The 27,792-nt window shown below is 33.7% G+C and overlaps 1 protein-coding gene across 5 annotated transcripts in view; it reads right to left on the bottom strand.

The window, feature by feature from the left end:
• DMD (dystrophin) overlaps window positions 1-27,792 on the bottom strand; it is a 2,089,750-nt gene that overhangs the window by 1,476,091 nt on the left and 585,867 nt on the right. For all 5 annotated transcript variants that reach the window (XM_079122792.1, XM_079122788.1, XM_079122791.1 and 2 more), the window contains one exon: window positions 18,067-18,186. In XM_079122792.1, the coding sequence (XP_078978918.1) occupies window positions 18,067-18,186 (120 nt within the window). The remainder of the gene's footprint in view (window positions 1-18,066; window positions 18,187-27,792) is intronic.

Here is a 27,792-nt window from a genome sequence, read left to right as displayed (position 1 = left end):
TTGCACTACCGCCATCTCAATCTCCCTTGCTTTTCTCCTAATAGTCTCCCTTCTGCTTTCATGTTGTTTACCTCCTAGATTCTACATGAGGGAAAACAAACAATATTTTTCTGTGTCAGAAGAACAATGACATTAGGACCATTAGGATTAGAAACCTCTAGAGAAAACAAAATTTGTATTTTCTTAGTACTTTGAGTTCTCTTTTAAGTTTAAGGATCCCTTGAACTCTAGGAAAAACAAACTTTTGTAGAACTAGATAGATATTATATGCATAAATGCAAAACTAGTGAATTATTATATCTCACAAAGTGATAAGAAAAATTTACTTAAATTCTCATTTTGTCTCAACAGTAAGAGGAGTTAAAGGTCATGTCAATTACTCTAACTCATTTTCATGGACTAAATCACAACTCCATTATCCATGTTCAGATACACAATGGGGAGGATTTTTCCCTCCAATTTAGTTCACATCTCATATCACTATCCATGCCAAGGACATTTCTCATCTGAATTATTTTGGTTGAGTTGAGCTTTCAAAGTAAATGTGAAAAATTTCTACCAAAGGTACATTTAGATAAAGGGAACTGAGGAAAGTTTGACAAGTCTGAAAGGTAAAACTTAAGTACAGTGATTTCTGAATTTATGTAAGTCTGATAGAATATAAGAACCAAATTTTGTCATTGGGATTGGCATTAAGAAATAAATTGTTTCTGGGCATACATCCACTAATGAAGAAACAATTATGCACCATGGACCACACAATGCAGCACCCAGTGGACTTTATAAAAGAGGGAGGCAGTAAGGAATAGTCCAGCTCATTTTATGGCAGTTTCATACCCAATACTATACTTCCCAGATAAATAAATTTTATGTGTAATGGGCCTTCTGAAAAACATTTGATTTGTTCTTTCTTACTTTATAAACATGAAGTTAAATGGCATATGCAACTTCATTTTACCAGTGGTGAAATGAAAATCTTATCAAGTAACTTGTTGAAAGAAAATAAGCCTCATGATAAGAGAAGATATGTATCAGAGTCCTACAGACTAATGTTTACTCAAGTTTGTAATTTTTGTATCGATTTTACATGTTTTTACAAACTGTTAACTGAAGCAGCATAGTATAAATTGGCAGACCTTACAACTTCACTAACATGTGATCAAGGGGAGAAAAAAAATTTTAATGTATTAGGAAAAAATTACTGGAGGATTCTCAGAAAATATCATTCTTAATTTGTTTAAATGATCCTATTATATTTAGATCTTAAGTGAACTCAAGGAATGTGTGACTATTACTTCTAAAGGTGTAGTTTACAGATGAGCAAAAATCACACTTGGATTAACTAACTTGTCCACGGTATTCAGTATCTGGGATTTGACCTCAGATCTATCTGGTTACAAGCCCATGCTCTTTCATAATGCCATTTACTCAGCAGAGCATTCAACATAAAAGTTCTGCCTTCTAATTTCTGCTATATAATCTACAGTAAGATATATAGATATTGAGTCCCTTTTGAGTTTTTTACATATAGTTTTTCTTATTTTAGAAGTTTAAATATATTTTACTAAACATTTTATCTAAACCCAGTTGAGGGTTTGAATTTCATTATTATAATTTGTTATAAAATTATATTTGACATCTTCATTCTGTATTAGTTCAATAAGAAAAAAAATCATAAAATATTTCCATTTCAAGATAAAGAAATGTGTGTTCTTTGTCAGGATTTATTTTTTTAAAGGCAAATATGACTGATTTTTAATGAAATTCTGCCATGGTGATTATGCTGAAAATGTAGTGAGAATTTAAGTTGAAAGAGCATGTTCTGTGCTGTTTCAGTCAATTCCATATATTATTTATTTTTAATAGTTTAAAAAGTGCTAATGAATAAGTATGGAAAGGCCCTTTTGTTGTTGCCATTGCTGTTATTATTTGTAGGCTATTAGTTAATGTTCTTTGACTGCTTAATAAACTCTGTAGTCTCCAGCTCCCACCAGTCTACTCAATTGGGATACCAGAAATAAAGAGCAGGGGTCCTAAGGAGCAGTCCAGCAGATAGCATCCTTTCCAGCATTCATCACATTCCCAGGAATTCCTTGGCAGCCTGAGGTTTTACTGTCCCTTATTGTTTTATGCCTCACAAGCTCTAGACTCCACTCCTTGAGGTAGGCTGCTAACTTTTGAGGTTAATAAAGTCTAGTAGAGTAATACATCAATTTAGAATAAGTACATGAAAATCTCAAATTTGAATACAGCCACTCTGTTTCCCTTAGAATACTTTCTCTTTCTCCATTAATTACCTACATACTTACCAGTCATTTGTGATGAATTGGAAGACCTATAGCAGGCAAAGCTATAGGTAATGAAGTTCGACATCTGAGATTCTAGATCTTGAAAACTTACCATGGTCATTAACCACACAGGAGACTCTTTGAATCTGCTGATCTTCTACACATCCCTAGTCTGAAAGTACAGACTGCCTGAAATCCTGCCCTAGTAATTCTGTTTCCTGACTTTTTTTTGTGGTGCTGGGGATTGAACCCAGGGCCTTGTACATGCAAGGCATACACTCTACCAACTGAGCTATCTCCCCAGCCCTGTTTTCTGACTTTTTAACAGCTGTCAGTAAACTATTAATCTTGGTGCACTTTCATTTTCCCCTAGTAAAATGAAGACAATAACCCTCAAGGTTAGGTCACTATGAGGGTCAGATAAATCAACAAATATGAAAGTTCTCTGAAAGCTGATTATTGGGTGTGATTAATAAGGATTTAGAGTTCAGCTGACAGAAACATCAGCATTTCCTCCAGATGTAAAAATTCTGAAACCTTATAGAATGTTAATCCAAAACACCGTGAAACATTTCTGCAGGACACTAAAATTACACAGTTTTCATATTTTAACAGTAGTCTATAAGACTTATAGCCTGCATAAAGGTTGATAATTTTTTACTATTAAGTTTTTTTTTTTTTCTGTGGTGCTGGGGATTGAACCCAGAGCCTTGTGCATGTGAGGCATGCACTCTACCAACTGAGCTATATCCCCAGTCCTCACTATAAAGTTCCAAACCAGGACCATGTTCTAATATATATTTTATCTGAAAGAAAGTGCATGGAAAACAGATATCCCTCTATGGAACTTTCCATCTACAAAAACCCCCAAATTCTAATGTTTATACATAATAAAGTCCATTAAATAACCTAGATATAAGTGAATGGGTAATGAAAGAGTTATGGCTAAACGGAGGGCCTGGGCTAAAGAGCACAGAACCTCTTGATTTCCACTAGGTTAATGTGTGGGAAAACAGAACAAAGATCAGATCATCTGCTTTTATCCAGAGAGATTGGAAATCCCTTGTTTTATATCACATATCCTCAATTCCAAATATTAATAAAAAATTATTAAATACCATGTGTGCCAAATTGAACTTTATATGAATATGTTTACAATTTTTGATGCAGTAGATCAGTTCCTAGAAAGATGTGAACTACTCAAGCTGACAATGGAAAAATCTGGAAAATCAATACGAAAAATTTAAAAATACAAATCAAAAATGGAAATTTTTATGTCAATTAATGTATCAAATTTTCATTTGAAACTACTATTTGTGTAGTTCAGAACTAGGCAAATCCCCAAACCTGCACAATCAGATATGTAAACCTAGCAATCATATTACAAGAAAGGAACATAACCGGTCAATCACTTTCATGGAAATAATGGAAAAACTAAATCATATATTAAACATTAGCAAAGAAAACCTTGCGATACATAAAAAGGGTTAGATATCTCATTCAGGATTGGTTTATTTTAGGAAGTAAGGCTATTTTAATATTAGAAAGTTAAGCAATTTTGTTTTGATATATTAACACAATAATGAAAAAAAAACTAATATCACACCAAGTGATCCAGAAAAACATTTGATGAAATTCAGCAGTCATAAAACCTTTTTAGAGTATTAGGAAAAAAAGCATCTACAATAAACTTACAGGGAATATTCTTAATAGGGACAGATTAAAAGCCTTATTTCTGAGACCTAAATTGAGAAACAAATACCACAATAATCCTATTGTACTAGAGCAGGTGTACAGTACAATAAGGTGAGGAAACTTATTAACATGAATAATGACCGTCAGGGAGAAAGAAATAAAATTGTGATTACTCACAAGCTGTATATGTACATCTGAATGATGCTACAGATAAACTATTCAAATTAATAAATAAAGTTCACACAGTTTCTGGATACAAGAAAAAAATGAAATGCCTATCTCCATATCAGAACAAATACAAAATGAAATCTTAAAAAAATGATCATTTGTAAGAATTACAATAGTATCAAAAACCTAGGAAATGTCTTGAAAAAAGTCTAAGACTCTACCTTGAAAACACAAATGATATTGAGAGAAAGTAAAGGTCTAAATAAATGGAAAGCTATTTGACATTCCTGGATCAAAAGACTTGATAAAATAAAAATATTAATTCTCCACAAACTGGTGTGTAGATTCAATAAAATTTAGTTAAAACCACAGCAGGAAATTTTTGGGAGTTTGGCAAGTTGAATAAAAATTTCTATGGATGGCCAAAAATAGCCAAAATAGATTTTAAAAGGTAAATAGGTTTTACTGACCAACTAACCAACAAGAACAATACAGACTTAGTGTTCCCCTCAGCATCACTAAATTTTATAAATTTTTTTTCTGACTAACCCCCCTGATCACCATTTTATTTTTTTAAATATACTTTTTAGTTTTAGATGAACACAATACCTTTATTTAATTTGTTTTATTTCTGTGGTGCTGAGGATTGAATCCAGTCCTTCACAAGTGCTAGGCAAGTGCTCCACCACTGAGCCATAATCCCAGCCCCTGATCTCCCTTTTCTTAGAGCACTTATTTACGAAACTTGCTATTGTAAATTAATTCTGTGCCTCTAGAAGATAAAAATCTACAACTTGGGAATGCCTTTCTCAAGGACTTCAGAGCAATCTCTTTGAAAGATGATCATTGAGAAAGATAGTACATCTATCATCCAGTGTCTGTTGTAGGGTAGGAGACTCACTTCAGTGTACACAAATAAGCAAACAGGGCCTAATCTTATGGAACATACAACCCCCAACCATTCTTCAGCACTTACCCACTTGCTCAGCCCAGTGCTTAAAATCTCTTCTACATTCTGTCACACAGAAATCAGTTCTCTGTTTTCCCCAAATGGCAAGAGTCTTGATTCATATTCCAAGAGTACTGAATAAAATCTTCCTTGTCTGTTTAACTGTCTATTGCAATTATTCTTTTACAACACTGCCATATATAAAAATTTATTATAAAGCTATCTATAGTAATGTAAATGATATAATAATGGCCTAAAGATAGTTTAGCGGGCAAACTAATTAGAGTCTATAACTTGAGCCATGAATAAGCATTTAAATACTATATTTATATGAAAGGTGACCTGCATAACATTGGCAAAAAGTTGGCATTTGCAATGAATAGTGCTATTGTAGTTGGATCTATATGGAAAATAGGGACATTTATCTCTTCAACACACCAGCCATATTGGGTAGATTATAATTCTGAAAGGTATAGTGATAATATTCCTATGTGGCAATCCAGTATAATAGCTTATGACTTTAGAGTGGATAACTTTATTTTAGAACTCAGGGCAAAAATATACTAACTAACCATAATAGAAAATATTAAAATGTAGAATATCATTAAATTTAAACATTTGTTTATTAAAAATGTAACATTAAGGAGTGAAAGGGCAAGACATCTATTAAATTAGGAAATTACAATATAAATAACCAACAAAGGATTAACATTCAGAATAAGTATTTTAAAATTGCTTCATATGAATCTCCACAGTGGTTGTACCATAATCCCTACTGACAGTGTCAAAGTACTGGCTATTTGAATGTCTTCTTTTGGGAAATGACTATTCAGTTCATTTGCCCATTTATTGAATGAGTCATTTCTTTGGTATTATGTTTCCTGAGTTCTTTATATGTATCAAAATGAATGCTACTATTATGTGAACTATAATGAATCAGTAAAAATTAAAAATAGCTTCAATATATCACTAAGAGAAATATAGACAGATAGCAAAATAGACATTTCACAACAGACATCAAATTAATAGCACTAAACAAATGAAAGAGTGCTCAATATCACTAGTCATCATTATATGCAAATGAAAAACAAGAGATACCATTATATACCCACCAGAAGGGCTCAATTTAAGAAGTCTAACATCCAAGTATTGAATAAGTTGTAAGGCAATTTGTACTCTTATTCATTGTTAGAGTATACACTTTTACATCAACTTGGAAAAAATCTTTGTGTTAATAACTATAAAACTAAATACACACATGCCCAACTCTCAAAAATCTCAAACTCAGGTATATACCCAATATAAAGCTATACATTTTTACAAAATTATATCTACGACTTACATTAACAGCAGCATTATTTGTAAGGTTTTCAAACATGAAACCAAAATTCCTTAACAGTAGAATTTATAGTGTGATATATTCATACAAATATGTTTCAGCAATGAAAATGAACTAATGTTATATGCAACATAGATGAATCTCATAAATAAAAGGAGTGAAAAAGTCAAGACAAACTGTACATACCATACGAATGTATTTACATTAAGTTCAAAAATTAGGAAGACTAATCTGAAGTATCGTCAATTTGGATAGAGGTAGTCTTTGAAGAATCGGAAAAAGTTTATTACTATGATAGTTCTTGATGGGCATATTAATTACTGATACCACAAAATAATAAGCCCACAAAGCATTAACAATTTTAAGTAGTGTTTCATTGGCAGCAATTATTAACACTTGACTTGATGGATTGTTTCTACACTTTTAAAAGTTATAATTTTAACATGTATTTTATTCACCCAATATAAAATTAGAAAATAGACAGAAACATCAAAATATTTCTTCATCCATGTTCCTTTTCATAAATATTCTCTACTTCTTAACTCTGTAGGGTTTAACGTTTTATAGATGTTTCCCCTTCCCCATATTATCCCACATGAGTACTGTAAATATTTTTAGTGATGTTCTCCACATTTAAGTTACGATAGAAAATGAGACATTATAGTCTTTCTGAACAAATACTCTTTGGCATACTACTTTATTTCCAATCAACTTTCATTGTTCATTTATTTCTATATTTTCAGATTAACTGAGATGGCACATTTCTTTTGTCCTCTGTACAATGCTCACATACCTCACTAGTTAAAATTATAAATGGCATTAACAATAATGATAACAATGTGCAAAATATGTCATTAAATGTCTGGTACTCTTCTACTTCTAGATTTACTTTGTCACTTCTGATAATTATAATTGTTGGTAAAAATAATTGGCAGAATACATTATTCAACTTCTTTTTATTTTGGCATTGCTTTTAGAGTTTTTTTCCTTAAAGTAATTTTGAGAATCAAGCCTTTTAATCTAAAGTTATTTGCATAATGAAAGAAAATTAAGCTTCTACTTAATAAGTTAGACAATATTACCATTTATTGTCTTGCGGTCCACTAGTATATGATTTGCTATTGGAAAGGACTTTGGAGGTTATTAATTCTAACTTTCTACTTAGTACGAAATTTCTTTTAAAACACACTTGAACATGTGACATTTCTGTTTCTGCTGAATATTATCAGTGAAGAAAAGTTCACTATTTCCTACAAATCTAATTCCACTCTAAGAATGTTCTGGTACAATGAAAATAAGTGAAATAATCTAGGCACAGGAAGAAATAAAAACCCATATTCTCATTCATATGTGGAAGGTAAAAAACTTGAGTTCATAAAAGCACAGAGTAGAGCTGTGGTTACTCAAGGCCTCGAGAGGTAAGGGAAAGGGGATATTTGATAACACATAACAAAACAAGATAGGAAGAGTAAGTTCTAAGGTAATACAGCATAGTAGGGTAACTACACAGTTCACAACAATTTATCATATATTTTATAGAGAACTAAAACTGAAGTTCGAGGCTTCCCAAAAAAAAGGATAAATTTCAAGGGAAAGAAAAAACTAATTACCTTTATTTGGTCATGATGCATTGTACACAAGTATCAAATTATCATTCTGTACCTCATAAATGTGTATATTATGTACCCGTTAAAATAGTATATTGTAGATAAATGACTGTAGTAAGAGTCTATTTTCAGATTTATCATTCTTTACTGCCTTAGAATAAAAAATTCTCCCTTTGATAAGTCAAATTGGCCATCTCGGAATTGCATCCAACCATCCATCTACGCATTGATGTATTAATTCATTCATTACTGATCACTTATATTTGACTCTTTATTCAAGAACATAATGTAGATTCTAGTTGTAGGGAAAAGCACACAATAATAATTGGAAAAGTAGATGATGATGCTAAAATAGAATCATATTTAGGGTACAGGGACAGAATAAGAGTGGTCATTACTAGGCAGAATGGCCATCTTCATGGAGGAAAATGACGCCCAAGTTTTCTATATGTGGTAGGAATTTCAGACAGACATTACAAGGAAAAATATTTTGATTAATAGGGGTGGTATGCACACAGTAGTGGTAACATACAGAATATGAGAAATAGCTTGTGAGAATAGAATATACGTAGAGGGATATGAGCAGACTAACAGGAGACAAGTCCAAAGACACAGGCAGGAATCAGGTAATAAAACATCTTGTAGGTCAGGACTCCCATAGCAAAAGAAATAAAAGCAAGAATCAACAACTGGGATAGATTCAAACTAAAAAGCTTTCTCTCAGCAAAGGAAATTATCAGTAATGGGAAGAGAGAGCCTACAGAGTGGGAGAATATCTTTGCCACTCATACTTCAGATAGAGCGCTCATTTCCAGAATCTATAAAGAACTCAAAAAACTCTACACCAAGAATACAAATCATCCGATCAACAAATGGGCTAAGGAAATGAACAGACACTTCACAGAAGAAGATGTACAAGCAATCAACAGATATATGAAAAAATGTTCAACACCTCTAGTAATAAGAGAAACGCAAATCAAAACTACCCTAAGATTCCATCTCACCCCAATTAGAATGGCGATTATCAAGAACACAAGCAACAATAGGTGTTGGCGAGGATGTGGGGAAAAACGTACACTCATACATTGCTGGTGGGGTTGCAAATTAGTGCAGCCACTCTGGAAAGCAGTGTGGAGATTCCTCAGAAAGCTTGGAATGGAACTACCATTTGACCCAGCTATCCCACTCCTTGGCCTATACCCAAACAACTTAAAATCAGCATACTACAGAGATACAGCCACATCAATGTTCATAGCTGCTCAATTCACTATGGCCAGATTGTGGAACCAACCTAGATGTCCTTCAATTGATGAATGGATAAAGAAACTGTGATATATATATATATATATATATATATTCATTATATGTCATATATTATATATATTCATTATATGAAAGAATATATATGAATATATATATAATGGAATATTACTCAGCCATAAAGAATGATAAAATTATGGCATTTGCAGGCAAATGGATGAAATTGGAGAATATCATGCTAAGTGAGATAAGCCAATCTCAGAAAATTAAAGGACGAATGATCTCACTGATAAGCGGATGAGGACATATAATGGGGGGTGGGAGGGGTTAGCATTAGGGTTAGGGTTGGGTTTAGGATTAGGGTTAAGGAGGGTGGTAAGAATGGAGGAAGGAAGGACTGTATAGAGGGAAAAGAGGGGTGGGGGGAAGGGAAAAAAATAACAGAATGAATCAAACAACATTACCCTATGTAAATTTATGATTACACAAATGGTATGCCTTGACTCCATGTACAAATAGAAAAACAACATTATTGTATCCCATTTGTTTACAATAAAAAGAAGAATGGAGGAAGGAAGGACTGTATAGAGGGAAAAGAGGGGTGGGAGGGGTGGGGGGAAGGGAAAAAATAACAACAAATGAAACACCATCAGCCTGTGTAAATGTATGATTATACAAATGGTATGCCTTTACTCCATGTACAAACAGAGAAACAACATGTATCCCATTTGTTTAAAATTAAAAAAAAAGATCTTGTCAGTCAAAGTGGTCTGAATTTGTAGAGGATGGAAAGTTACTCAGAACTTAAGGCAGAGGAGATATTACTAAATATGCTCTGGAGAACCTATACTGATTTCTACATGCAGATTGAATGGAAAGGAGTTAGAATGGAGGCAAGTACTTCCATGGGGCTTTTTTTTTATTTTTTTTTATTTTTTCCAGACTGCATTTTGATTCATCATACACAAATGAGGTACATCATTTCGTTTCTATGGTTGTACATGATGCAGATTCATACCATTCATGTAATCATATATAAGATATCAAAGCAAGAATCAATAAATGGGATGATCTCAAACCAAAAACTTATTCTCAGCAGAGGATCCACGGGGCTTTTGATGTGGGCTTTACATTGGGAAATGGTGACAAAGATAAAATAATGAATGTGAAAAAAAAACAAATCAAATATTGTCATCTTATGTGCAGAGGGCTTATAAGAGAAATGATAGACACAAATCTGGGAAATTTCAGTTTTTTGGCACAATTATCATTAATGGTGGTATAATAATAAATTAACAGTTAGTAAAGAAAGCTGTTTTAGAGGGAAATAGGGCACAAGTTTCACCTTGCTGAGTGTCAAGTGATTTTTGGACTTCCACATATATATATATATATATATATATATATATATATATTCAGAAAAGAATGGAAGAGAAGAAAATGGGGCACAAAAGAAATCTGACCAGAAGACATCTAGTTATCAACTTCTGCCTATTTTTGATAGCACAACCTTCTAAAGTAACAGAAAATTCTTTCCATTTTCAACATAACAATACTGCTTATGTACCAATTCTCTCTGCTTAGGTTTTCTTTTTTTAATATTAAAGAAAACCTGGTTCCACTAGCATTCTTCACAGGATGCATTCCCATCCTAGAAAACTCAGTGAAAATGGAGTGCCAATCTTAGATATTAAAATATTCTATTTAAACCAACATAGAACACAACTACCAGTTCTTATATCTACATATCATATCATTGTCTAATATCAAATTTATTTACTATACCATCCTACTTGAACTTGGTTTATTATCAAGCTGGTACCCACAAACTTGCATGACTTTCTCTCATATGTGTATATACATGTATACAAATAATGTATATAAATATAATGCACATAATGCATATACATGTATATAAATGTAACTTGTATACACACTCATATATACTCATCCCTCATCATCTGTGGGGGTTTTTGTCCAGGACCCCTTGATGAAGTTCCATATATAAAATGGCATAGTATATACATATTACCTATATGCATCATCCTGTTTACTTTCAAACTTATCTAGATTCCTTAAAATATGTAGTATAATATAAATAGATGTTATACTGTGCTCTTTAGGGACCAAGAAAAAGTTTGTGCTAGTGCAGTGGCATACCCCTGTAATCCCAGCTACTCAAGAGACTGAGGCATGAAGATTACAAGTTCAAAACCAGTCTCAGCAACTTAGGGAATCCATGTTTCAAAATAAAGCATAGGAAGGTGATGCCCACCTATAATTCCAGTGGCTCAGAAGGCTGAGGCAGGAGGATATCAAGGTCAAAGCCAGCCTCAACAATTTATGGAGGCCTAAGCAACTTAGCAAGATCCTGTCTCAAATAAAAAAAAAAATAAAAATGCCTGGGTATGCAATTCAGTGGTTAAGCACACCTGGGTTCAATCCCTGGTTAAAAAAAGAAAACATAGGAAGGGCTCAGTGGTAGACAGCCCTTGGGTTCATTCCCTAATAACAACAACAACAACAAAAATGCTTACACTTATGCACATGTTTATTACAGATACAATTAAAAAAAAACTGGTCCAGAGTTGGTTGAATCTATCGAAGGAGAAACCATGGGTACAGAAGGCTAACAGTATACACATATATTTATGTGCATTTATATTTACTTACATTTCTTTATGTTTACATTTGCATCTATAGATGGGAACCAGACCTTTCTTATTCCAAATTTATTCCACTGAATTAAAGAAATTTTTAATTAGTAACATTTCAGAGAATAAACATACCTTTTCTGATTTAAAATATGAAAGCCAATGAATTGACTTCTGTGTGTGACATTCTAACTCTACAGGACATTGCTTTGAACATTCTAAGGTAACATGGGAAAGGAAATCCTCCAGTAACAACTTGGACACGGTGCCCAGCTGAAATCCCAGAAGGACTTATTTTTCTAGAATTTTCTGATAATGCAGTTTAAATAAGAGTCAATTTTTAACAATTACCTAGTATGTAAGTCTGATACTAGGAAGTAATATATTACAACGAAGACATTCTCCACTGATCCTCAAAGAAATAAGATTTACCTTATCCACAAAAATATCATGGGAGACTCTGCAAAGATACTTTAGGGAAACCAAAATATTTTATACACATTCTACTCCATGGGCTCAATTTAATAAATTCACAAAAATTTGTCTTACTATATAATATTTGTATAAGTTGTTTAATATCATCAATATTAAGTTGGTTTTCATGTCTTGATTTTAATCAATGTATCTTGGTTCTTAGAGATCTTTCTCATCTTCATAAATTTTTCTTTTATTAAAAACATGTTCATTAATATTATGAACTGGGTGAGAAATGGTACCAGTGCATATGTTTAATGATCTGCTAAAATTTTGTTTTGTCTATTACCCTTCTTTAACATGGAATGCTTGTCTTTATCCATTCTTTTGATACATACCTTTAATTCTCCCAATTGGTAGGTAGTAACTATAATTAGTAGTTATAGTTAATAATTTATCAATGTTATGTTAATGCCTTTTATGTGCCAGAAACTGCTAGGTGTATGGCCTTGAAAACTTTAGTATATTGAGTTGGGTTCTCAACTTTTCACATATGTAGGAAACAATATCTTAAAATGAGATTTGAATGGCTTTGCCTCTTCTTTGTAAGATATTATCATTAATCTTTTGTAAGCTATGGGCCTAATCATGTTTCTGGATCTTTATTAGAAAGAACTACATATCTACAAAAATATGCTTCATTTATAGCATGTTAGTTTTTCAAATGCAAAATGTGCCATAGGACCTGTGCATCTCCAAAGTGATTCCCTTATTCTAGTTTTTGTTCAAATATCATCTTCTTTATGAAATTTCCTTTGACCAATTTCAAACTGTTCCCTTGTATATTTTTTTCTATGCAACTGTTGAATTACAATTGACTTAATGATGCCTCCATTCATATTTTAAGTTTTCTCTGAGCACAATGAACTATAACCTGATTCAATGTGTAAATAGACTAACCTGCACTCTTATAATGAACAGCTAAATCTTGGCCAGTCACAAGTGGCCAGTCAACTCTTTAAACCATGTTCAAATGGGAGAAATGAAAACTATAGCCAATTGGGTTGTCATTCCCTCATTTCCATTTTCTATATGTCACTTCTTGTTTTCTGGATATACATAACCTTTGTCCACACTGCTGCTGAATTCTTGAAACACAAATAAAACCAATTAAATCTGCAACATTAGATGTGTTGCCAACTTATTGTTTTAACATATTTCATTGGAAAATAGTTGCTTTTTAATGCTTACTTGGAACATAAGATCCATAGGGAAATAATCAGTTATTTTCCATAATTGAACTTTTGAGTCTAGCTTGGCACCTATACATATTCAATACATATTTTTTGAATACATATATATTATTCTGTTCAGAATACATACCTACTCTCTAGTGCTTCCTAATTAACTTCGATTAAATGTTCAGATAGCATTTAAAGTCACATACAGAGGCATTTTATGACTCTCTAGAACAAGATAGGTCATCAAAAACTGCATATTTTTGACATATTGAATTCAGTCATTTTTGATATTTAATTATACTTGATTAACATAGGTCCACAAAGGCAGGCAGCACAACTATACCTCTGCCCCACCCCATCACTGTGGTCCAGATACTCTGCTGGCAGAGAGATAAGTGATGCTCAATATATTTGCTGACTAAATGAATTATGGCAAAATTTAATATCACATATTAATTCTAATTTTTAGGTAAGTCCCTGCCTACCATTCGAACCTCTAGTGTCACTCTTCATTTGTCAATGTTGTAACACAATTGCCCCTCCAGTTCCTTGATGATACTGTGCTCACCTGATTTAACATCTTCCCTCCCTGGAAATTCTCCCTACCACCACCAACACTCCTTACACACCCACTTTATCCAGTTTTCTCCAACATATTCTTTAGAATCTAGTGGAAACATCACTGTCCTCAGGAATCATCCTTTCAAACTTCAATTTAAGATTAAGTTTCTATCAAAAGTCATTGTGTCCATTCTAAATATTCGATCATTTTCATATGCAATCAGTTACAGGAAAAAAGTATCAATAAAATAATAGCAGTCATCAGGTCCACAATGCCTACCATGGTGATTGTGAATGACAAAGAGTTTGCATTTTTTCCAAAAGAAGGATCCCATGATGGCTACCATTGATCTGAGAAATGTCACAGGCTTGTACATTACTCCTCACAACTAGTGGGGATAGTGACATTTTTTTCCTTACTACATTACCCCTTACAGTCCACTGGACATTATAAGAACATAACAAGTAATTGTTTAGGAAAATGAAAAAATTGGATGTTAAATGCTTAAGAGGAATGGTAATAAGCTCCAGGAATGATGACTCTACATAAATTACCATTCTCAGGTACTTTTCTAAAAATAGTTAACTGTCATCACTGTTTATAAATCAGGCCTTCTGGACAGTGATATTCTGGAAGCCTCTCAAGTTAAGGACAAAGCTCTGACCCTGTGGTGACATTGCTGAGGGGCAGGCAGAACCTACAGGAGAAAGAAACAAATTAACTTAAAACAGACTGCACTTTTCTCAGACTATTATTTTTTATAAGCTGTGCTGCTTTTCAGAATCCCTAAGCATATGTTCTAACCCATCTTTGTTTTTCTTCAAGCCTTCTTTTTAAAAGACTTCTAAAGGTTTTAAAATTGGAGAAATTCTCACATAATGCTATAATCAGAGTTCATAGAACTAAACGAACACATGTAAAGATTCTACGAGATGAATTTTTAGTTGTATCATAGGATATTAAGAATACTTCTTTCCCTTGTAGTATTAAATGGAGGACTTGCCTTCCTAGTTTTCCTTTGTACAAAAAAGAAAGATATCAAATTAAATCACTGCCACTGGGTTTCTTTTTTGTCCCTTAGGATGGTATATCAACAGAATTGAAGCAAAAGAGAGCAAGGCTTTACGGTGATCTGGGGGGCCCTAAAGTATATAAAGATGATGTGACATGAGCATTTTTTTTTTGTGGTGCTGGGGATTGAATCCAGGGCCTTGTGCATGCAAGGCAAGCATTCTACCAACTTACCAACTGAACTACATCCCCAGCCCTGACATGAGCATTCTTATTGAGGAAGAAGGTATGGATGACCAGGTCTTGTTATATATAAATACGAACCTCAAGGATCCCTCTCAGGTTTCTTCTAATTTTATTTTCTTGTACTGGGCCCATAGGTGTGTTTTTCCTCCATATAATAATTCTTCCAATTACTTCTGCCAGACTTCTCCTAAGCTCAGTATGATTCATAGCCCATAGACTCTGAAGAACACATGAATTCTTATTGCATGTCCCGGATAATTGTGTTGCTGTTAAAGGAACTTCTCTAATGTATTTATCCTTTTATTCTTTGTTACTTTTCCTATTTTTCCCCCTCCTTCATCATCTTCTCTTCCTCTTCCTTTTAAGAATTAAACTAGGTAAGATGAGATTATATCCCTTGAAAAGAACCTGAGAAACAGTCACCTATATTTCAAAGTCAAATGAGTGGAGCATTTCAGGGCAATTTTAGCTGATGGTTTAAATAAAGTATGAAATCAAATACAGATTATTTGGGATTGAAGAGGTGATGAAATATGAATAAAGTTATAACAGAAGTTCTCTTTCTACTTAATTCCTTACATCATGTATAATTAACACATTAAGTGTACAAATTGATGGAATTCACCAATCTCTCCATACATGCATATGCTGTACATTGTTCCCAACTATCCTTCTTCCACTCTTGAGCTCTCTCTCTCCCCCCCAGCATTCCTCCTAGTCCCTACAAGTCCCTCTCTATTTCTTTCTGTTTCCCCTCTCCTTTAGGGACCTCTAGTGACCATTTTCCTTTTGGACACTAGAATATCTGAAATTAAGGTGGCAGCAAAGTGGTATGTAGAGCCAAAACTGAAATTATGTAAAGGGGGAAGAGAGCTAAAGAGGAGGCTGGGAGGCAGTGGCCAATAGAAGCTGAAGGGAAAGATAATCATGGACAAAAGCACAATGGGTTTATAAGAATTCGGGATAGCCAATAAATGCACAAGTATTTAGTAGATGCCTTTGAACTAAAGAAATAAAGGCAGAAAAGTAAGGTAAATAATAAAAGCAAGTAGAATAATGAATCTCACTTAAGATCTAACCAAATCATTGAGTTTTATGCACTGTTTTTCAAGATGCCTCAGTTCCACTATCATTACCCTGGAACAATTTTATACTGTAAAGCCAACTGTACTGGGTCAGGTAATGACTTCAACAATTCCCTGCCCCATTTTTTTAACCAGTCACTACTCCAAACAACCCCTGCTCTGCAGCCTTCTTTTACCTTTTCAGAAAAATTCTGGGAAATATCAAGTATCTTATTTCTATCCACCTGTAATTTGCTACTGTTACATCAGGTCTGTGGATTCTTTCAGATGCAGTTATTTAGCTGGTCAAGTGGGCATATGTGTGTGTGCATGTAGTACAAATGATTATATCCTGAGGTCATAGGTCTTTTTAGATCCCTGCAATTTTACTAAAAGGTAAATGATATAACATGAATTGTCAGTATAGATTAAATTCTTGGTTGCAGCAGTGTCTAACTTGTCAATTCTAGAGCATTCCCTTTGTCTTTTAATGACAGAAAATGAGATAACATTTTTTGAAGTTTAGCAGTCTAAAGCAATACCCTGAGGAAATAGTTTACCGGAAAAAAATCACACAAAAAAGAAAATAGAGGTAAGATTTTAGGAAACTGTATTATAGGTTAGGTAGAAAAAACTATGTTTAGAACTAATTTGGGTTGATAAAGCCATTTAAACCCACATTGATAGGATCCTTTGACGTAACAGACTGGTGGCTGCTATCTGTCACAAAGGGCAGAGAGCATTTGGTGTAAAATGAGTATCTCAAAAAACAATGTGAAGTTACTATATATATATATATATATATATACACACACACACACACACACACACACACACACACACACACACACATACACACACACATATATTTACACACAAAGTATATATATACATCATATACATGTATATACTTATACACATAATTACATGTGTCCATTCAGAACAATAGTTTTCACTTAGTGTTGATATTTTCATATTTAATATAGTTTTAAATTTTTTACATTAACAGCTTTTTTTCCAATTTAGAAGACAAAAAAAATTGACATGTCCACTTTATCTTTTCTTATTACATACTGGTTTTGTTTCCACGAACATAAACACTGACCCTTAGGTTGAGAGAGTGCTATAAAGACTAAGTATCTACTCCAACCAACATACATGACTCAATCCTGTTATCCTTGCATCAAGACTGTAACTGATGGCCTACAGGAATACATACCCTGAAGGCATTCAACCTATAATTTAATCAATTGTGATTTAAAAACAATTTACTCTTTTAGGCTCCAGATTTGAAGATGACATAAATAGTATTGTTTAGATCACTTCTCTAATATGTGATTCAACAAAAATAAATGAACCCTTAATTGTGTATTTCTCCAAAGGTTAGAAAACTAGTGTGAGTGAATAATTTACAGGAAAACATTCACAAATGGGAAACAATTTAAGTACTTTAATATATTGCATTCAAATAGAAATAATACATCACATTCTAAATTGTCTAAATGTTTTCAAGTTGTATTTAAATATTTTGAAGGACATATTTAGCTCATTAAAGAAAATTTTCTGACCTTAAGTTGTTCTTCCAAAGCAGCAGTTGCATGATCTCCACTGGATTCATCAACTACCACCACCATGTGAGTTAAAGAATTGACCCTGACTTGTTCCTGTTCTAGATCTTCTTGAAGCACCTGAAAGATAAAAATTTTTTGAAGAAGAAATTAAAATAACAATCTCATATATATGTTGAAAACATTTCCCCCAAAACGTGTGTGATGTATTTCTGCCATGTGTTTGGTAATATAATTTCTTATTACTAAAACTATTTTGAGTATATTTTTTGCTATGGTGCTCAGCAAAATCTGCATAACTCAATTGTCAATTGATTTGGATAGTATAAAGAGAGGTCATATATTGAGAAAGGTACAGTAGAATTTTCCGTTCCTTATCCCACATCCTCTCAACTTTTTAAGAACTTTGTTCCTAAAATGACCTGCACCTCTGGCATCTTTAATTCCTTCTACTTTAAATCGAAGTTGCTCATTACCATACAAATAAACCTCTCTTGACCCAACAACCCCTCCCTTTATTATGTGTTCATCCGCACAGAAATTGTTTTTTCCTAGTTATTTCCTCAACTTAATTCTTCTGTATAAAAACCAGTAGAGTACCATCACACTACTCACTTTGCCTACTATCTCACTAAAACATCTCTTGTAAAGGTCACCATTAACTTTCAGGTCCTCAAATCCAATAGCCATTTTTCCCATTTTTATTATAATGATAAATGATTTTGGGATTCATTTTTGACGTAACTATATGATCATGGAAAGTAATTTGCTTCACTTCAGTCCCCAGTACTTCCTCTTTCCTTCCTCTCCTCCCTCCCCAATTCTCTTTCCTGTACTCTACTGGTCTTCCTTTTTTTTGTGCAATTCACTGTGGTACATTCCTATATGCACATAGCATAATTTTGTCAGTTTCATTCTGCCGTTCCTCTCCTTTCCTATCCCTCCTATTTCCATTGAATTCCCCCAACTTTTGTCCCCTTATTTTGTTCTTTCACATGAGGGATAAAACATTTGACTCTTGACTTTGAGTCTGGCTTATTTCACACAGCATGATCCCCTTCAGTTCAATTCATTTACCAGCCGATGCCATAATTTCATTCATCTTTATGGCTGAGTAAAACCCTATTGTGTACCTGTGCCATATTTTTTTTTATCCATTTATCTGTTGACAGGCACCTGAACTGGTTCCATAACTTGACTCCAATAGCCATTTTTGACAGCATCTTACTTTACATTTTGATTACTGAATCAGTTGACGACTTTTTCATTCTGGGCACCCTCTTCTGATTTTATGCACCATCCTCTCCTGATTATCCTACCCACTAGACAGTGTGCTGCCTTTTAGCCCCTTTGTTGGTTCCTACTCTTTTGCTCAAACTATACATAAGATGTCATTCTTCTGTATAAAATCCAGTAGAGTACCATCATACTAAGAATGATAATCCAAGTTCTTTACATGAAATACTTATATGATACAGCATTTTGCCTATATCACTGACTCTAAAATATTCTTGCCCTCTCATACTTTCAGACCTTCTTTCTCTTCCATAAATATGTCAAACTGTTCCTGCTGCTTGAATTAATTTTCCTCCAGATTTTTAAATATTCTGTCCTCATTACTCAGGATTCAGTTTGTTATCTTCACAGAGTGACTTTTCATCAGCATACTAAATTTGTCCCAAGTTATTCTCTAGTTCTATTATTTTCTTAATCATAACACTGTCACTTGTTTCTACTTTATTGTTTAGTCATTTGTTGTTTGTCTCTAGTTACTAGAATATAACATCAGAATAGAGATGTTCTCTGAACTCCTTTCTACACATTCTAAGCAAATAGAGATCAATAAACATTGTTGAATGAGTGGTGCCACATGGGAGGGTAAGCACAATAGGCACAGGAGAGTTTGGTCCTTTTTGATTACACAACAATTACAATATGTTAAGGGGAATTAGTTCTTTTTAGTGTCATTGAATCAATGACAGTTTCCTTGGCAGGAAACTTTTTTTCAACTGAAATTTCAGGTGAAACTAGAATAATTTGAATCAGTTTTCTAACTTATGAAAGAGACTAAAATGTCATTGTTTTCACCAATCAAGTACTGTCAAAAATATTGCTTACAATCGTTTAAAAAATGTGGTGTACAATTTTTGTTAAAGATAAATGAGGTGAAAAGAATAAATAGAACATAAGCAGAGCCCCTCCAAGTCCTTACCCTGTTATGATATTTTTGATACTTATATGAATAAGCATTCAAACTTCTAGCCAATTAGTTTGCTTCTTAAAAGATTTTGTTTTATAACACAAAAATGGAGAAACAGGATTGGGACATGGCTATTGAGCCTGCTATTTCCTGGCAAACTGACTGTTTCAACTTGCAGAACAATGATGGTTGGCACCCATCAGTCTACCTCTTAGTTATTCAAACATTATGGCAAGTGCAGGAGAACTTATTAGGATGGCTGAATCATAACCTCTAATGCATGAGTATTTTTGTCCCAGGACTTCTATTTTTCAAGCCTAAACATTTTAGACCACTGTAAAATCACTTCTTTTTACATCCTTTCTAGATTTTTCACGCTACATTTTCAAGTGAAGCAATTTAGGATAAAATGACTATGCATCTATTTTGTGTGTGGAGTCTCTACTGCCTATCAAGCCTTTGACATTCCAGAGCTTATACTGGTTAATAAAACTTTCTGCCATGAGACTGAAAATGGAAATATTAACATTCAGAGTTGTCCTTGACAATCATGTCAAGCCTGTTTTCTGAGTTAAATAAGCCAGGACTGGAAAATTTTTATTTTTTCAATTGGAAATTTTTAGAATTAAAATACTTTGGTGGTCAGTTTGTCATAAAGTGATTTCTTGAATTTAGCTAACTCTTTTTCCTCTCAATATAACATGTATGTAATTACATATTAAAACTAATGGGATATAATGCCATACTATTCACAATTTTGCATGTAAATTGTTTTCAGTGTTTTAATATTTTATGAAAGGAACACAGGAATATTTTTGTTCGATTCACAAAATGTTTATTTCCAACTCAGGCTGAGTCCATCTAAACCATATGTGATCAAATGTACTATTTATCTTTTCTGGTATGAGTTGTTTGGTTCCATTTAGCTTATTCTAGAATCAGATTTATTGATAGAGTTTACATTTTATGCTTTTGTAAATGTGATAACACAAAGTACCACTAAAGCCAGTGGTGAGTTCATCATTTTAAAAATCTAATTCAGGAACCAACTGGAATTACTATGAGCATGGGAAAATAAAGGAACATGGGATTGGTTTTCCACAGTGGCTGAAAATCTTGACGAGTACATAGAACTGGAATAGATTAGCATAAACTATATTTGATTTAATGTTACTTCCAGTATCTCTTTTTCTCTTCAGTGACTTTAAAATTATATATCTTCTTTCACTTCTAATCACAGATTAAATTTAAAAGGTTAGGCTGACCTTTCTGAGCACACTCAATGGCTGCAAGATAACTATTGCAAAATTTTCTATTTTTTTTTCAGATTTCAATTCCCAAAATAAACATGAGTGAATATTACATTAGGTAATCTTTCCAATATCTTCAATACACAAAAGATTACAAAATATCCGAAGTAAAGGATCTACTTTTTTAAGACTAATTCTTATAAGTAACAAAATTGCCAAACACGAAAATGTGGGTTATAAAGGTAAATTTTTCTACCAACCTAGTCATATACGAATAAGGTCCTTGTTCATTGGTATAAAGGATGCCTACCTACTTCCTTATTCAGAATAATGGATTTGAGTCTACTAATGTTTGAAAATACATTAAAGTTTAGTCAAGTACTTTTTCATTAAAATTTTAGTTGAATATTGACTTCATGTGGATTTTAGTTCCTCAGAGGTAGTTTATACAATGCAGATTTACTGTTGATTTGCTAATAATTCCTGAATTGTGAGCCAAATTATATCCAAATACAGAAGTATCCAAATAGAAATGAATTAAATGTTTTGCCTATCAGAGGATAACACTTTCAATGTAAAATGCTGTAATAAATGCTAAGATGTTTATCACAAACTTAAAATTTATATAAACACATACTTGTAAACATACATACTTGCTAAATTATTATGTATTTCTTGCCATTACTTTTATTTGAGTAATGCTTTTGTAACATTTACCAGATTAAAGAAATCTGTCATGCTCCTTATTAAATTTCTATACCATTATTAGATAGATACAAATGTCAGGGATGTTTGTTCTCTAATGTCAAATAACAATCTTTTTTTTTCTTATGACAAGGGAAAAGGGCAACAGTGAAATGTAACATTAAAAATGCTTAGACTTGACAAACTTGGGTTTTCTGATACTTCTGTGAATATTCCTTTCTTCTAAATAATTCTCTAAAGGACCTGACCAAATTTGCTACATGACCACAATTTATTATTGGAACATGACTATTCTCCTACTTCTGTATCATCATCGGTACTAAATTTTTCTTGCACTCACTCAGGTCAGGTCACGTTGATTTTCAAAAAGCAGCTTAGAACCACCACTGGAGAAAGAAATCACTTCAGTGTTTACTATGGATTCATGCTATGTTTCCCCTTTTTAGCACACATGTAAAATAATGCTTAGAAAATACATGAAAGTATATAAGGATGGGGAATTTTTGAATTTGACTTTCAAGGTGAAGAGCAATATTTAATGGAAAGATAACATAATGGAAAATATAGTAAGGTTGCATCTACTGTATGTTCCATGAAAGGATATGCCATGATTTGTTTGGCCACAGTATATCTTCACTACCTGGATAAAGAAAGGGCATTGGTTACCTCTGTATAATTATAGTCCTCCTCCTGCTTCAATGATTCACAAACATGAAATTACCATCGCTTTCAGGTCCTATGCTGTAAAGGCCCATACATATACACATATCTAAAAACAGATTGTTTTCTGCTTGGGGCTCTAAGTCTATCTAATTCTTCTCCCCCCAAAAATCAGTTTAAATTGATAAAATTAGAAAGATGTTTAGTTACAAGCATTGAATTTAAGTAGTTTGTTGTGTTTTTGCTTGGCTAAAAAAATGTACACAAATGGGAAAGACTGATGAAAACAAAACTTCTATGAAATATAAAGTTTGCCAAGGATGTTATAAAACCAGAAGAATTTCTAGGAACAGAGATTAATTAATTTAATACCTAAGAAAGTAACTTCTTTCAAAACAGCCTTAGGAATAAAAATTTTCAAGATGTTAATGATCAAGTAGCTAATGTAATACATCTGGATATGAATTGATTATTTTACATGAAACTTAAAATTCAAATCAGAAAGTGTATTTCTTTGAAATGATGGCAAGGACAACAATTTATCCTTCTCTCTCTATTTTTCCCGCCTCATGCTCATTCTTACATCCATTTTTCTATTGCCTCTGCACCGAACTAGGCTCTATATCCCCTGCTGCCCTGAATGAAATGATCTGGAAATGACTTTCAATTTTATTTTCAGTCAAATGTTCACTTTGCTAAGCCTGGGTGGCCACAGTATTATCTAGCTCCCCATGAGGATCTATTTATGGCATATAAATTGTTATAAATTTGCTCAGTATTTTAAATAAGCCTCCCAACAGGTTCTCCTGGAAGAGCTTTTATTTTGATATTCACTTACTTAAATATGATCACTTAGCTTTATTAGTCCTTATATCCTTATATCAGAACTCATTGTTTTGATCTTTTTGTCATTGTGAATATTTGTTTCTACCATACCTATGCTACCAAAACGGTTTTCTAAAAGACCACATCAATGGAGAGATTTGAAAGATTGTGAAAGCACTAAATGCTTTCCAATAGCAGAAATGGAGCTCAAGAAGCATCAGATCCAAGCCCAAACCCTGGAGAACAAAATTGGGATCCCAGCAGGTGAAGGAAGATGTGTGGTGCAGTTGGTATAATAGTCTTTATTCAGAGGCAGTAGCCACAAGCTGCAGCCCCAAGCCCCCAGCTCCAGCCCTATTTTCCCACCTGAATCTTTCCATAAGCCTTTTATATATGTGGAGGCCAAAGAATGCACACTGCCAACAGGCTACATAAGTGGGTGCATGCTCAAAAGCAAATGTTTATGATCTTGAGCACATATGCTGAATCATGGCATTTATAACCTTGGCTACATACTTAAAACAGTCTGCTGGGAAGCCTCAGTGAGAGAGACTAACTATAGCCATCTTGGAACTGCCTTGCAAGAAGAAAAACTATTTTAAAACCAGTACACAATTAATGTGCTCATGTGTATTTCATAATGAAAGTGAGAAAAGAGCACAGTAGGAGTACATTAACAAAAATGGCTCATGTTTAAAAAGAAACAGTAGTCAACTATGTATGATCTGAAGTCAGTTTTTGTGTGTTTAATTCACAGATACATTACTAACCACTTATGTGACCAGGGAAAAGCTGTCAACCACACCAAACCTCAGCTTCCTACTTTGCAAAATTGGGAATGAATAACTATTTCAGTGGTTTTTAAGATTGAATAATGTATAATTGCTTAGCATTCTACCTGGCACACCATATTAGCTTAATAAATGTTAAGAACCAGTTAGTGCTAAAACTATTTATGCACATTGAGAAGAAAGATGCTAAATCAAATGGCAAGAGCCCAATATTCACCTAATTAACTCTCATCTAATGCATTGTGACCCCTATCTTCTAATAGATATAACAAATACAGAAAGGGAATGTGGTTTTGGGAAACAGAAAAACAAAGGTTGAGGTTGAAGCAAAATTTGAGGTCTGGAAAAATTACTTTATGAATTCCTTATCTCTATACTTAAACTTGCATGGTATTTATGAGATTAACAAAAATAGCTTTAAATTACCTGACCTAGTGGTATCATGCACTGCTGAAAAATTTGCATGGTCAGTGATACATCATGAGTTAAAGAAGAAAGAGCCTAATCACTCAATGATAGCACTTAATTCTCCTGCTCGCCTTCCTCCCTCAACAATCCATGTATATGTGCATCCGTACATCTTGCATAGTTATACCACTGAAATCAGGTTAACGTAAACACCAATAAGGTTTAATAATTATGAAATGCCTGTAGTCTAACTTTCTTAATTATTGAAAAAGAAAACAAAATTGAGGAAAGAAGTTGGGTAGGAAGACTTCACATGGAGTACAGAAGAAATGATATGCATTGATTGGCTCAAAATTTAGAGATGTGATGTTCAGTTTTACTATTATTTCCCTGCTCAGACAGTATTGCTATTCTCATTATAAGTCTATTTTCTTCCCTGTCACCTTTCCAGTCCCTTTTATCCAAATTTAAAGAAAGAGCAACAGGATGGATGTTAGCACATTATTTCCTTAAGCATTTTGGTTTTGATCATTTTATTCACAGTTGTCGCCAGCATGCTTTTTCACATCAAGTTTGCAGACTTCCATGCCCTCACTCTCTAACTTGTCCATCCACAAATTCCCAATCCTAGGAAACGAAATGCTACAATAAACCAAACCTTGGTTACTTATTTGCATTCGCTCTACCCTCTAGGATCATAACTGGAGTCAAGCTTCACTGGAATCTCAGAACAGAGGTAAAGTGTCTGCATTCACAGGCAGTCAGTCAGGTCAAGGTTAAAATCAGACTCTAGCCAAGGGGTGGTTGCGCACAACCCTAATCCCAGCTGCTGGTAAGGATCACTAAGCTACTAGGTCAAGACCAGCCAAAACGACATACTTACACATCGTCTTAAAAAGAAAAGAAAATGGAGTTACTATTGATGTTAATTGGGGAACTTTTTAACTGCTCTACATCTATTTATCTGTAAAATCCCTCCAGGACAGGCTTAGTATGTGGTTAAATGAGACAGTAAGCTACAATCAGCTAGTAAAGTGTTTAGCAGGCTCAGAAGGTGGTATGGAAATATTTATTTTATTTCTTATCTGGGATCTTATCTTTTCTTTTTTTTTATTATTTATTTATTTTAATTAAAAATCATAAATTTACATAGGGCAATCTTGTTTGATTAATTCTGTTATTTTTTCCCTTCCCCCCCACCCCTCCCACCCTTCGTTTCCCTCCATACAGTCCTTCCTTCCTCCATTCTTACCACCCTCCTTATCCCTAACCCTAAACCTAACTCTAACCCAAACGCTAACCCCTCCTACCCCCCATTATATGTCCTCATCGGTTTATCAGCGAGATCATTCGTCCTTTGGTTTCTTGAGATTGGCTTATCTCACTTAGCATGATATTCTCCAATTTCATCCATTTGCCTGCAAATGCCATAATTTTATCATTCTTCATGATGGAGTAATATTCCATTGTATATATATGCCACAGTTTCTTTATCCATTCATCAACTGAAGGGCATCTAGGTTGGTTCCACAATCTGGCTATAGTGAATTAAGCAGCTATGAACATTGATGTGGCTGTATCTCTGTAGTATGCTGATTTTAAGTCCTTTGGGTATAGGCCAAGGAGTGGGATAGCTGGGTCAAATGGTGGTTCCATTCCAAGCTTTCTGAGGAATCTCCATACTGCTTTCCAGAGTGGCTGCCCTAATTTGCAACCCCACCAGCAATGTATGAGTGTACATTTTTCCCCACATCCTCGCCAACACCTATTGTTGCTTGTGTTCTTGATAATCGCCATTCTAATTGGGGTGAGATGAAATCTTAGGATAGTTTAGATTTGCATTTCTCTTATTACTAGAGGTGTTGAACATTTTTTCATATATTTGTTGATCGCTTCTACATCTTCTGCTGTGAAGTGTCTGTTCATTTCCTTAGCCCATTTGTTGATCGGATGATTTGTATTCTTGGTGTAGAGTTTTTTGAGTTCTTTATAGATTCTGAGAATGAGCGCTTTATCTGAAGTATGAGAGGCAAAGATATTCTCCCATTCTGTAGGCTCTGTCTTCACATTACTGCTAGTTTCCTGTGCTGAGAGAAAGCTTTTTAGTTTCAATCTATCTCAGTGGTTGATTCTAGCTTTTATTTCTTGTGCTACGTGAATCCTGTTAAGGAAGTCTGATCCTAAGCCAACAAGTAGAAAGTTTGGACCTACTTTTTCTTCTATAAGATGCAGGGTCTCTGGTCTGATTCCGAGGTCCTTGATCCATTTTGAATTGAGTTTTGTGCAGGGTGAGAGATAGGGATTTAGTTTCATTCTGTTGCATATGGATTTCCAGTTTTCCCAGCACCATTTGTTGAAGAGGCTATCTTTTCTCCATTGCATATTTTTGGCACCTTTGTCTACTATGAGAAAATTGTATTTATTTGGGTTTGTGTCCATGTCCTCTATTCTGTACCATTTATCTACCTGTCTATTTTGGTACCAATACCATGCTGCTTTTGTTACTATTGCTTTATAATAGAGTTGAAGATCTGGTATTGCGATACCCCCTGCTTCGCTCTTTCTACTGAGGATTGCTTTAGCTATTCTGGGTTTCTTATTCTTCCAGATGAATTTCATAAATGCTTGCTCTATTTCTGTAAGGTGCATCATTGGGATTGCATTGAATCTGTTTCGCACTTTTGGTAGTATGGCCATTTTGACAATATTAATTCTACCTATCCAAGAACATGGGAGATCTTTCCATCTTCTAAGGTTTTCTTTAATTTCTTTCTTTAGTGTTCTGTAGTTCTAATTGTAGAGGTCTTTCACCTCTTTTGTGAGATTGATTCCCAAGTATTTTACTTTTTTTGAGGCTATTGTGAATGGGGTAGTTTTCCTAACTTAT

The sequence above is a fragment of the Sciurus vulgaris genome (assembly GCF_902686455.1).
Source record: "Sciurus vulgaris genome assembly, chromosome: X".
In the NCBI taxonomy this organism is placed as follows: Eukaryota; Metazoa; Chordata; class Mammalia; order Rodentia; family Sciuridae; genus Sciurus; species Sciurus vulgaris.
Note: the sequence above shows the minus strand (reverse complement) of the source record. Positions and strands in the feature narration are given on the sequence as shown.